The 10,196-nt window shown below is 37.9% G+C and overlaps 1 protein-coding gene across 1 annotated transcript in view; it reads left to right on the plus strand.

Annotated features, from left to right (window-relative positions):
* PIGX (phosphatidylinositol glycan anchor biosynthesis class X) overlaps positions 1–9,890 on the plus strand; it is a 16,117-nt gene extending 6,227 nt beyond the window's left edge. The window contains exons 4-6 of the mRNA XM_027845248.1: positions 279–492; positions 2,232–2,332; positions 9,625–9,890. Of these exons, the coding sequence (XP_027701049.1) occupies positions 279–492; positions 2,232–2,332; positions 9,625–9,768 (459 nt within the window). The 3' untranslated portion in view covers positions 9,769–9,890. The remainder of the gene's footprint in view (positions 1–278; positions 493–2,231; positions 2,333–9,624) is intronic.
* Positions 9,891–10,196: the final 306 nt, after the last annotated feature.

Below are 10,196 nucleotides of genomic sequence, written 5' to 3' on the forward strand. Positions count from 1 at the left end.
CACACACACACACACACACACACACACACACACACACACACACACACGGGACCCTACTTTAGGGGATTAGAACTCCTATTGGTGGCTAAATTGGAGAGAAGGATTTGGGAAGAATATCTTATTTTTTGTTTTTCAAAGTCTGAGGTGTAGGTAATGGGGAGAAAGTTACGTTGAATAGGGAATACATGCCAGTCAGTTTGATTTTTTCTGCCTCTCTGAGTAACAAGTCTTTGGGGATTTTTTTTTCTTTATTCTGGATAATTGTTTTCTCTTTATAGGCAATGATAATTCAAGATACTGTTGACTTAGAAGCCCCTGACTATTTGTCTGAAGAATTCGATGTCTTTGTTTATGCCAAGTCAGATTCCCAGTGTTCTGACTGCTTCAGAACGATTTTGCCTATTCACTGCCGGTATCACCAGCCTGAGGAGAAAGAAGAAAAAGCTTTTGTGGTGGTGAAGAACCCGGAATTATTGGTTAGTTGCTACAATGGTAAGTGTTGTTTTTTAAAATGCCCCTAAAGTAAGATGAACAAGTGTGTCAGGGATAGAGGATGGACCGTTGATCTCTTTGGTACAGGGAGCTACTATCCCCTGGTGAGGAAACTCACTCCTCCGGTGTAGAGTGTACCTTTTTTTGTAGGTTATAATCTTAGACAGTTGCCTAGAGCACTGAAAAGTTAAGTTATTTGCCCAGGGCAATGTAGAAGGTATGTGTCTGAAGCAGAACTTAAACCCATATCTTTGTAGCCTCAAGGTTGGCTTTCTATTACTCCATTCTACCACCTCTTATAGAGAGTTTTTCATAAAGGTGAATAATATAGTTGACTTTTCATTTTTCTTTTATTGAGTTTGAGAATCCCTTTTAACTTTGAAGCTGCCTCTCTAATGTGAGTTAACTGAATGTGGAGTCAGCCAAGTACTGATGACTCTACTATGTACTAATTTTGTTGGAAAATTTGGCATCAAGTTTATGATCACCACATGTTTTATTTCACTATATAAGAGTATATAAGTGATCAGACAGGGTCATTCTAGTTGTCTATCCACACTAGTATTCTGGGTTTGATAGTGAGATCAAGTGATATGCTTTCCTCCTAGACATTGACTTCAGAATGTTAAAAGTGTGTCACCTGAGCATTTTCATTAAAAATCCATTATTTATCTATCATCATCCATGAATTTAAGCTTTTGGAGGGAAATTGTTAATATTTTTAGCCTCTGATACCACTTGGAATTATGAGTTCCATGCCTGTGGAGCCCTTTGGACAAAATGGTACTGTATTACTCTAAATTTATCTCTTTCAGGCTTCTGGGGACATCCTCCTAGTTCTAGTAGAGTGGAACTTGGTAAACAAGTCCATGTTAAGGGCAGCTAGGCAGTGACGTGAATAAAGTGCTTGGCCTGGAGTTGGGAAGACTTGAGTTCATATCCAGCTGCATACACTTACTATCTGTGTGACCCTAGGCAAGTCACTTAATTTCTGTCTATTGCAGTTTCTTCAGTTGTAAAATGGGGATAGTAGTACCTCCCAGGGTTGGTTTGAGCATCAAATGAGATAATATTTATGAAGTGTTTAGCATGGTACCTGGCACATAGTAGGCACTTAATGCTTAAGCTTGCACCTACATGTTCCTTTCCCTTTTTCCTTCCCTCCTCCCCAGCCTTCATAAATTAGATTGTGAAAATTTAGAATAGGCTGCTATGTTAAATCATCATAAAAAACATTGATTAAGCACCCGATGTCTGCAGCATACCATGCTAGATGTTGGGGGTGCAGGAGGATGATACAAAATTTAGCTAACCCACTGTCTCAGGAGGAAGGCTTATGGTATATAGCACGGGGGTGAGGCACCAAGAGAGATAATCATAATCTGCTGTATTACAGGATAAGTGCATTCAAGAATAATAAGATGAATTGCTTTGTGAACTCTGCGATGGAAGGTTGCTATTGAAGGTTGAGGTGTGTGTGAAATCAGAAGAGTTAAATATGTATTGGACTGATGTATGCACATAAAATGCCATCAGCAATCATGTATTACATGCCTACTGTGTGCTGGGCTCTAAGAGATACAGATATAAAGATGAAACAGCAGCGAAATGAGTCAACTGATCAAAAAGACCTTTGCTAATTATTTTCAAGAGATGCTTGCATATCAGTGTCCTCAGATAAAAGGTGTTATTTCTCCTATTCTAAGTAAAGGCTCTTTCATGTCTTTTTCTTTCCTTAGATTTTCCTTCTCTGAATTGCTGGAAACAGTCTGAGACGGAAGCTCCTTGTTCTGTGAGGAATAAACGTATTTGTCAGTGGAACAACATGAAGTATAAATCAGTAAGCTGATTTAAAAATTTTTTTCTTTGTTCTTATTGCTATGATGCTTCTGTCACACTTAGTGAATTAAAGTTCTAGGGCATGACCCAGGGGGGTGATTAGTTTCTGCTTCCGATATGGAAACCTCCCTTTAGATTTGACAATATCTCAACCGACTCCCTTCAATTCTCCCCAAATTCATCTTTTCTTTCTTCCAAAGTAATTTTTTAATTTAGTATTTTATCTTTGCCCAGTTATGTGTAAAAACAATTTTTAACCTTTAACTCCACTAACAGTGCATTAAAACTTCATTTTTCCCACATCCTTTCCAACATTTGTCATTTACCTTTGTTGTTCTAGTAGCTGATCTCATAGGTATGAGGTAGTACCTCAGAATTGTTTTAATTTGCCTTTCTCCAATCAATAGTGAGTTAGAGTATTTTTTCATATAGCTGTAGATAACTTTGATTACTTCATCTGAAAACTGATCATATCTTTTGGTCATTTATCAATTGGAGAATGGCTCTTATTTTTATAAATTTGACTCAGTTCTCTGTATGTTTGAGAAATGAGGCCTTTATCAGAGAAACCTGCCTCAAAATTTTTTTCACAGTTACTATTGCTAACTGTATTTCCCTTCATCTGATTTCCCTGTCCCCTCCATTTCTTCTATTCTAGCTCTCCTTTTACCCTGTTCCTCAAAAGTGGTTTGCTTCTGACTACCCCCTCCCCTAATCTGCCCTCCCTTTTATCATCCCTCCCCTTCCCCTTCTACTTTCCTGTAGGGTAAAATAGTTTTCTATACCCTATTGAGTGTGCATGTTATTCCCTCTTTGAGCCAATTCTGATGAGAGTAAGGTTCACTCACTTCCTCTCTCCTCCCTACTCCTTCCCCTCCACTGTAAAAGTTTTTTTCTTGCCTCTTTTATTGGAGATAATTTATGCCATTCTACCTCTCCCTTTCTCTTTCTCCCAATACATTCCTCTCTCATCCCTTAATTTTATTTTTTAGATATCATCCCTTCATATTCAACTCACACCTGTGCCCTCTGTCTATATATACTCCCTCTAACTACCCTAATGATAAGTAAGGTCTTATGAGTTACAAATATCATCTTCCCATGTAGAAATGTAAATCGTTTAAAATTATTAAGTCCCTTATGATTTCCTCTTCCTGTTTACCTTTTTATGCTTCTCTTGAGTCTGGTATTTGAAAGGCAAATTTTCTATTCAGCTCTGGTCTTTTCATCAAGAATGCTTGAAAGTCCTCTATCTCATTGAATGTGAATTTTTTCCCCTGAAGGATTATACTCAGTTTTGCTGGGAAGATGATTCTTGGTTGTAATCCTAGCTCCTTTGCCCTCCGGAATATCATATTCCAAGCTCTCTGATCCTTTACTGTAGAAGCTGCTAAGTCTTGTGTTATTGTGACTGTGGTTCCACAGTACTTAAATTGTTTCTTTTTGGCTGTTTGCAATATTTTTTCCCTAATCTGGAAACTCTGGAATCTGGCTATAATATTCCTGGGAGTTTTCATTTTGGGATCTCTTTTAGGAGATGATTGGTGGATTCCTTCAATTCTATTTTACCCTCTGGTTCTAGAATATTAGGGCAGTTTTCCTTGATAATTTCTTGAAAGATGATGTCTGGTCTCTTTTTTTTGATCATGGCTTTCAGGTGGTCCAATAATTTTAAAATTATCTTTAGTTGCTTTCCGCATGAGATATTTCACATTGTTTTCTATTTTTTCATTCTTTTGATGTATTTTATTGTTTCTTGATTTCTTTTTTTTTTAAACTTTTTATTTTTTTTATTTTTATTTTTTAAATTTTTAGGCAATTGGGGTTAAGTGACTTGCCCAGGGTCACACAGCTAGTAAGTGTCAAGTATTTGGTCTGAGGCCAGATTTGAACTCAGGTTATCCTGACTTCAGGGCCGGTATTCTATTCACTGAGCCACCTAGTTGCCCCGTTTCTTGATTTCTCGTAAAGTCATTAGCTTCCATTTTCTCCATTCTAATTTTTAATGAATTATTTTTTTCATTAAGTTTTTAGGCTTCCTTTCCCATTTGGCCAGTTCTGTTTTTTAAGGTGTTCTTCTTCTCATTGGCTTTTTTGATCTCTTTTACCATTTGGCCTCGTCTGTTTTTTAAGGAGTTATTTTTTTCAGTATTTTTTTGTGTCTCCTTTACCAAGCTGTTGACTCATTTTTCATGATTTTCTTGCATCACTCTCATTTCTCTTCTCAAATTTTCCTCTACCTCTCTTTCCTGATTTTCAAAATCCTTTTTAAGCTCTTCCATTGCCTGAGATCAATTCATATTTTTCTTGGAGGTTCTGGATATAAGAGCTTTGACTTCTTCTAAGTATGTGTTTAGATCTTCCTTGTTACCATGATAACTTTCAATAGTCAGAATTTTTTCCATTATTTGCTCGTTTTCCCAGCCTATTAGTTGGCTTTTAACTCTTTGTTAAAGCAGAGCTCTGCTTCCAGGACAGAGGGTGCACTGTTCCAATCTTCAGGGGTTTTGTGCAGTTGTTTTCAGAAATATTCTAGGGACCTGTAAGTTTTTGGTTCTTCCGAGGTGGTATGATCGAAGGACAGGTGTTTACTGCTCTCCTGGCCTGTGCTGTGGTCTATGAATGATGACAAGCACTCCTTTTTGCCCGGGAGGGTCCCCCATCCACTGTTGCTGCAAGCTCCGTTATGCTAGTGCTCCTCCTTGTCCTGGGACTGCCACCCAGGACTGCAGCGTGGATCCAAGTATGGGCAGAGCAACAGAGTCCTGCCTCAGTGCTAGCAAAAAGACCCTTGTAATCTCCTTCTGACCGGTTGTTAGACCCCCATACTCATCTGTGGACTGAGAGGTCTGGAAACTGCCACTACTGCCACTGATTCAGTCATCCCAAGGCCTGCCCCTAGTTTGCTAGGGCCTGGTTTGCATTGGCACGGCCTGTGCTCCTCTCTCCCTGGTGCAGCACACCTTTCCTGTTGACCTTCCAAGTTGTCTAGGGCTGGAAATTTGTTTCACTTCATCTTTTTGTGAGTTCTGCTGCTCTAGAATTTGTTTAGAGTAATTTTTAAAAGGTATTTGGAGGAGTTTGGAAGAGAGCTCAGGCAAATCCCTGCCTTTACTCTGGCCATCTTGGCTTCAATTCCCCTCCATCTCATAAAAACTAACTTCTGCACAGATCCTAGATGTTGATTTTTCTCCCATTTTCTGTCTGCTTAGTTTCTTCTTTGGAGCTTTTTAATTTGACATGTTTGTCTAGCTCTTTTTTGTTGTTGTTCAGTCATGTCTCACCCTTCATGATCCCATTTGGGGTTTTCTTGGCAATAATACTGGAGTGGTTTGTAATTTTCTTCTCCAGCTTATTTTATAGATGAGAAAACTGAGGCAAACAGAGTTAAGTTACTTGCTCAGGGTCACAAACTAGTAAGTGTCTTAGGTCAGATTTGAACTCAGGAAGATGAGCCTTCCTAACTTCAGGCTCAGCACTCTATTCATTGTGCCACCTAGCTCCTCCTAGGTATTTCCAATTCATTCTTAGGACTTTATGCTGTGTAAATAAAATATAAAACCATTTTTCATTGAAACCAAATAGGTTTAAACATATTTACAACCTATCCTTCGAATAACATAAATGTGTTAGACAAACACAAAGTGGATTTATTATCACACTATTATAAGTGGCTGAGTAGATAGAACCCTGGACCAGGAATTAGACAGAACTTTTAAATCCAGCCTCAGACATTTATTAGCAGTGTGACCCTGAGCAAGTCACTTAACCCCTATTTGCCTCAGTTCCTTGTCTGTAAAATGGGGACACTTTGGAGAAGAAAATGGCAAATCACTCCAATGTCTTTGCCAGGAAAATTCCATGGGATCACAAAGAGTTGGAATAACAACTGAACAGCAACAGCAACAATCATTGCTGGTTGGAAGTCTATCCTACTAACTTGGTTGATAGATAGCTACATGACATGGAGATGTGTTTAATATGCATGAGACTATTTTGTAGTGGAGCGCCTTCTCAAAGCTAGAAAGTTATTTTCATTTGGGTGTCCGGGAAAGGATGCTAATATTTCACAGAACTCATGCTTGTTATCAAATGAATTGTTATTGGCCTATAGATGACTACATTTTTCTAATACTACAATATTGCTGGGAAGTTACATTTGATTTGTAAGTCCATAGGAAGTGGGAAATGAACATATAGTTTAGTGATAGGGTAAGTTAGGTAGTGGAAAAGTTCTGGGAGATAACTTCACCATTTTAAAACAAGGTGAAATTGGTCCTTAACGCCATATGCTTTTTTTTTTTTTGCTTCTTGGTGAGACAGTTGGGGTTAAGTGACTTGCCCAAGGTCACACAGCTAGTAAGTGTCAAGTGTCTAAAGCTGGATTTGAACTCAGATCCTCCTGACTTCAAGACTGGAGCTCTATCCACTGCAACACCTAGCTGCCCCCGTCATATGCTTTTTAAGGAATTGTTTTCTTCAGTGGATTTTTATACCTCCTTTTCCATTTGGTCAATTTTACTTTTTAAGGAGTTGTTTTCTTTTTCCAAGCTGTTGATTCTTTTTCATTATTCTCTTGCACAGCTCTCTTTTCTCTTCCCAATTTTTCTTCTACCTCTCTCATTTGATTTTTAAAATCCTTTTTGAACTCTTCCAGGCGGACTTTTTGGGCCTGAAACCTATTCATATTTCTCTTTGAGGCTTTTTTAAATGTAGGCATTTTGACATTATTGTCCTCTTCTTAGTGTGTGTTTTGATCTTTCCTGTTGCCATAGTAGCTTTCTATGGTGAGGGTTTTTTTTTTTGTTTTTTGCTCATTTTCAACTTATTTTGTGACTTTCAAAGTTGAGCTCTACTCCTGAGGTGCAGGGGGTGCTGTCCCAAGCTTCTTGTGCTGGAGGCCAGGGGGCTGCTCACCGGCTTGCTGCACCGTTGCCCTGGGGCTGTCTCATCTGCTGGGCTGGGTTTGCCAGGCCAAGTCTAGCAGCTGTGCTGGGGCCTCCAGACCTGCCAGGCCAGACCACTAGCCTGCTTCATGGGGGCTGGAGCACTCACTGCTAGCTTGCTGTGCTGGGGTGGAGGGGCTTTGGTTGCTGACCTGTGCTGGGGCTAGGAGCCTCCCATTGGTTTGCCCAGATACCTGCTGCACTGGGCTGCACTCCCCTTTTACCCAAGTGAGACTGACCTTTCCTGCAGGCCTTCTAAGTTATCTTAGGCTGGAAAATTGTTTCACCCCATCCTTTTGTGAGTTCTGTTGCTGTAGAATTATTTTTGAGGTGTGATTTAAAGTTATTTAGAGGGAAATTGGGGAGAGCTCAGGCAACTTCCTTGCTTTCTTCTGCCATCTTGGACTCTGCCTGCCTCCCTTAATACCTTAGATGAAATTTGAAATCAGGCTATTAGTGCACATTACTTTACTTTGTTGTTTTTTTTTTTTAATAATTTATTTATTTTCTGTTTTCAACACTCACTTCCATAAGATTTTGAGTTTTAAATTTTCTTTCCCTCCCTCTCCTCCCTACTCCCCAAGATGGTGTGCAATCTGATACAAGCTCTACTTATACTTGTTTTCATATTAGTCATGGTGTAAAAAAGAATTAGAACTAATGGGAAGAACCATGAGAAAGAAGAAACAAAACAAAACCAAAGAAAAGGAGAGCAAGTAGTATGCTTCCATCTACATTCAGACTCCATAGTTCTTTCTTTGGATGTGGATAGCATTTGCCATCATGAGACCTTTGGAGATGTCTTAGATCCTTGCATTGCTAAGAAGGGCTAAGTCTATCAAAATCAGTCATCGCACAATGTGACTGCTACTGTGTTCATTGTTTTATTTTGGATGATGTCTTCTTCCTCTTCTTTTTTTTTTTTTTTGGCTTTTTGTGAGACTGTTGGGATTAAGTGACTTGCCCAGAGTCACACAGCTAGTAAGTATCAAATGTCTGAGGCAGGATTTGAACTCAGGTCCTCCTGGCTCCAAGGCTGGAGATCTATCCACTGTGCCACCTAGCTGCTCCAGATGTCTTCTTTTCCAAAATCATAATGAAAATAAATGGCTTTACTAAGGTAGTGATGACCTGTGAGTTTTTAAAAGATATCATTTATTTTAACACTGAAAGAGAATAAATTAATAGATTTAAAATTGTAAGAGGCCTTAAACATCATTTAGTCCAACACATTTTACATAAATGAGGAATCTGATCTAGAGAGTTTAAGTGACTCCTCCAAGGTCATACATAAAGCTAATTGTAATGGATTACATGAATACTAAATTTGTGTGAACTTTTATGGTGACATAAATTTAGAAACCAAATATTTGGTTAATTTTAAAATAAAGTAAACTGTTTCTAGTTTACCTGTCAGATTTTTAAGGTTGCCCATTTCCATAAGACTGTTGTAACTAAATTGACAATGGGAAATTAGCTACAGTATGTGGGCAGTGCTTCTGTTGAGCTTGGAAAATTAGTTGCAAAAGACAACATGATAGCTCTTTGGCTCTTGCTGTAGTAATTCAGTTGTGACAGTTCTTGAGTAACAGATTTTTCAAGTCATTTGGGGAAGAAAGCGAGATAGAAGAATGATGAGAGATGTTGTAGTTTGGATGTTCACTTGCTACTTTTATTCTTTCAATTATGTCCTAACATATACTTCAATTTAATTTTATTTTTTTCTTAATTGCATGTAAACAAAAAATTTTAACATTTATTTTTTGAAATTTTGAGTTCTATATTCTCTACCCCCTCTCCCCCATCCTTGAGACGGCAAGCAATTTGATATATATTAAACATGTGCATTCATGCAAAACATTTCCATATTTGCCATCTAACATAGATTTTCTGATGTGATTCTTGTAAAGAAGAAATACATCTTTTTAGAGAGTTATGTTACTTATATAGGCCATGTAAAGCCACTCTGACAAACTGAATTTTATAAATATATTAATATTGCTTAAGGTAAATATGGTAGCTGTATTGGGATCCTGTTGGGATTTGTTAGTCCTCAAACTTAGTTATGAGGTTCAAAGAAAGCCTCCATAAATGTGACTTTAGCAGTGGGGCTGGGAGCAGGAAATAAAGCATTGCATCATCGAATAAGCCTGCATTAAACAGAACTTTTAAAATTCAGTGTGATAATTATTGGCTGAAAGAGACTCACCAGAAAAAAACCAAAAAACCTGACATCCCCTACTCCCCAAAAAACTGAGTGATTAAAGTAATTGTAAACCCTCTTTTGAATGTGTGTTTATGGTGGCCCTCTAATCTTAAATTTAACTTGTCCGTCCTCTCTCCGTAGGTAAATCAGAATGTGATGCTACAGGTTCCAGTGGGACTAAGAGTACATTGTCTCCTCGTATGTGTCATGACGCTGCTTATTACAGTCTTGTGTTCTGGTCTTATCCTTAGAGCAGTCTTCAAACATGGTCATTTCTCCCTGTGAGAATGTCATATAATGATTTGTGATATTCTAGAATTATGGCATTCCTTTTAATTGACAGTAATGTAATTTTAGTTTTGGTGAAACCAATTTAATAAAAAATACACAATGGTGTTTGTAAATGATTTTGCCTAATTTTTACTTAATACAGAAATTTAATGCTGAATTTGTGCTTGGTAATTCCTCAGGTATCAAGTGCCAATATAAACAATTTAATTCTGTTAAATGGACAAATTATTTTTCAAAGAATAGGGTCAGCTACAAGATTGTAAGCCCTTTGAGGGTAAAGAATCATGTCCTATCTATCTTTGTGTCTTCCTCACAGCCTAATGCAGCTCTTTGCTCATAGTGTAATTGTTAATTGAATTGGAAGAGAAAAATGAGTTCTATATGCAGAGAAATGAATTTCTTTTATTTTTTGGTCATTATTA

The sequence above is a fragment of the Vombatus ursinus genome, unplaced genomic scaffold (assembly GCF_900497805.2).
Source record: "Vombatus ursinus unplaced genomic scaffold, bare-nosed wombat genome assembly UNPS02014959.1, whole genome shotgun sequence".
In the NCBI taxonomy this organism is placed as follows: domain Eukaryota; kingdom Metazoa; phylum Chordata; class Mammalia; order Diprotodontia; family Vombatidae; genus Vombatus; species Vombatus ursinus.